The 2,525-nt window shown below is 46.0% G+C and overlaps 1 protein-coding gene across 3 annotated transcripts in view; it reads right to left on the reverse strand.

Annotated features, from left to right (window-relative positions):
• ATXN7L1 (ataxin 7-like 1) overlaps positions 1-2,464 on the reverse strand; it is a 277,297-nt gene extending 274,833 nt beyond the window's left edge. For all 3 annotated transcript variants that reach the window (XM_011956865.1, XM_011956864.1, XM_011956867.1), the window contains exons 1-2: positions 2,262-2,464; positions 1,696-1,764 (exon numbers count right to left, since the gene is read on the reverse strand). In XM_011956865.1, coding sequence (XP_011812255.1) covers positions 1,696-1,764; positions 2,262-2,442 — 250 coding nt within the window. In that variant the 5' untranslated portion in view covers positions 2,443-2,464. The remainder of the gene's footprint in view (positions 1-1,695; positions 1,765-2,261) is intronic.
• Positions 2,465-2,525: the final 61 nt, after the last annotated feature.

The raw sequence follows: 2,525 nt of genomic DNA on the forward strand, positions 1-2,525 counted from the left end.
CAAAAAAAAAAAAAAAAAAAAGAGAATCTGTTTCTCATGAGGCAGAGAATCTGAGAATCTGAGAACAAGAGTCTTCTGAACTAGAAACAGGGACTAGGGGGAAAGGATGTGAGTTTTGTATGTGATAGTCATAACCTATCACCCAGACCTGAGAGGTGCCAATCCTGTGCCATACCATGACCTTTACTCAACTTTAATTTAAAGATTTCCACAGCCTCACCATCTTTTGTGGACATGTTGCCAGTAGCCTGATAACTGGGTCTTGCAAGCATTTAGAGATCTCAAGAGTTTGTGTGTGAAGAAAAATAATCTCTAGTGATGCTTCCCACTGCCAACACACATGAACATTTAACACAAATAAGCTGCCACTTGTAAAAAGTCCACTTGACATCAATCCCTTGTGCATCCTGAAGACACATGTCAAGATCACACAAGATTTTAGAAGCAAACATTTTTAGAATAATGTTTTGTTCCCAAAGTGCTTAATTAGCAGAAACACTATGCTAGGGAACTGTCCTTGAATATGCACACATTTTAACCTTCATGTTATTTTTTCTGAAGCACAAAGTTTCCTCTCAGTGGATGGTCAGGAAATGATTGGGCACAGAAAACCAACCATCTGAAGTGTTGATTCGTAAAATGAGTTCCATCTTTCCATGCAGGATTCAGCTGCCTTCCAGGGTGACATCCCCTTTTATGAGGGGGACCATTCTTTGGCATCTAATGACCTTTTCTCTATTCATTTGGGATGAGCAATGCACCTATGGCCTACTTATATCTGAACTCTTTCAATACCACCAACCTCTTCTGTCCCCTTGTGCCATCTTCCTACCCCCAATTTCAACCAATTATGTTTTATAAGACATCAGTTAGTGAATCACAATTCAAATGAACCCATCCATTTGCTTAGCATCAAGTGGCCCCTGGAGTTGCTCCATTTGAAGCCCATAGGCCAGAGTTACATATGGCAGGCTTGCAAATGCGAACAGGGTATGATTTATTTATGACGACCATATGCGTTTGATGCCCAGTTCCAGCAGGCTGTGGCTTCTCTTGCATGTCTTGGTCTGGGATGACCTATCTACTCAGTGTGTCCCATTTCAGGTACCGTATTTCCACGCTGGGAAAAGAGAGCTGACGACTGGCTGGGGGGCTGCACATACAGATGCTCCTAACCCTGCTTGCCACAAAACAATCTGTGACCAAATGCAAAGTGGGTCAAATGTAACTTGCTGCACAGGTTTGCCATGTACAATGGTTTTCAGTGGTGAGTGGAGAAGTAGCTGCTGGAATGACTGACCATGTGGGGTTCATTAAGCTGTTGTGCATTCACCCATGAGAAAGGCCGGGATGCTTGTGAAGGGAGCTCCACTCTTCATTTCAGAAATTTTAACGCCCCACCATTTGGCAATGATGCTCCCGGGGAGAATGGCAGATATGCATCAGAAGGTTCAAACGTGGAGTCCAACTGAAGTGCAGTAAACTTCTGCCTTCAACAGTCTCACCCCCCTTTACCCCCCCAGTTGTATTTATACTTTGAAAGAAGTTAACATGAAGCAGTAGTCACCTGGGCGTGCTCAATTTTTGACAAGCCTTAGTCACTCTGTACCCAGCAGAACAATTCACATTATATTCGAAATCCTGTGAAGATTCTGCCACACATGCTAACACTAAAATGCCAGTAGCTCCACTTACCTTCTTTATTAAGCCTCATAACCTCCCTGCTTTTTCCACCCTCTTTTCCAGCCTCTTCTAAATCTACATCTGCAGATGAAAAAGAAAAGGAAAACAGAAAATAAGGAAAAAAGGGGGGAAAAAAGCCAAAGTCAAGGGGGGAGGGAGAGTGTTTATTTGCAAACAGATCGATATAAATACTGTATATGAAATTCTTTCAAAAATTGACAATGCAACATTTTCTCCCAAGTCCGGGTTTCCATCTACCTGGCCCAGATAGGTACCCAAAAAACTATGCAAGCAGCAACAGAGTAGCCTTTTAAACGGACAACACCGTGGGGCTGCGAGCCCACCCCGCGGGCTGCCACGGGGAGCCGGGCACGGACAGACAGACAGCCCTGGCAGCCGGGCCTCTCCCTGTGCATTGATGATCTGTCTCTGTGTGTATTTATTTAGAGAGAGAGGGAGAAGCATGGAGGACACCGGGGGCCACTCTCTCTCTCACACACACACTTTTTCCCAGTGGCTCTAGGTGAATGGAAAGGTTACAGGATAATAAAAGGAGGAGGAGGCGGTGGGGTTCTTACTGTCGGAGCAGTGTAATTTGGCGGCGTCGATCCAGGAGGACCAGGGTTTGCCCAGAAACGCCTCCGGACTGGGCACTTTGCGATCCAGTGTCGCCATTGCTCTTCCTTCTTGTTGCTTTTTCCCTGTTCCTTCGGCAGCAGCAGCCGAGAGACACGGGATTCGAGAACGCTCCGACGTCATCTTCGGAACGTTCCGACATTGAGTGTTCTGAAAGGGGGAGGGAGGGAGGAAGGGCGGGATGGGAGGAGGGCGGCGGAGGAGGA

The sequence above is a fragment of the Colobus angolensis genome, unplaced genomic scaffold, assembly GCF_000951035.1.
Source record: "Colobus angolensis palliatus isolate OR3802 unplaced genomic scaffold, Cang.pa_1.0 Scaffold427, whole genome shotgun sequence".
Taxonomy (NCBI): domain Eukaryota; kingdom Metazoa; phylum Chordata; class Mammalia; order Primates; family Cercopithecidae; genus Colobus; species Colobus angolensis.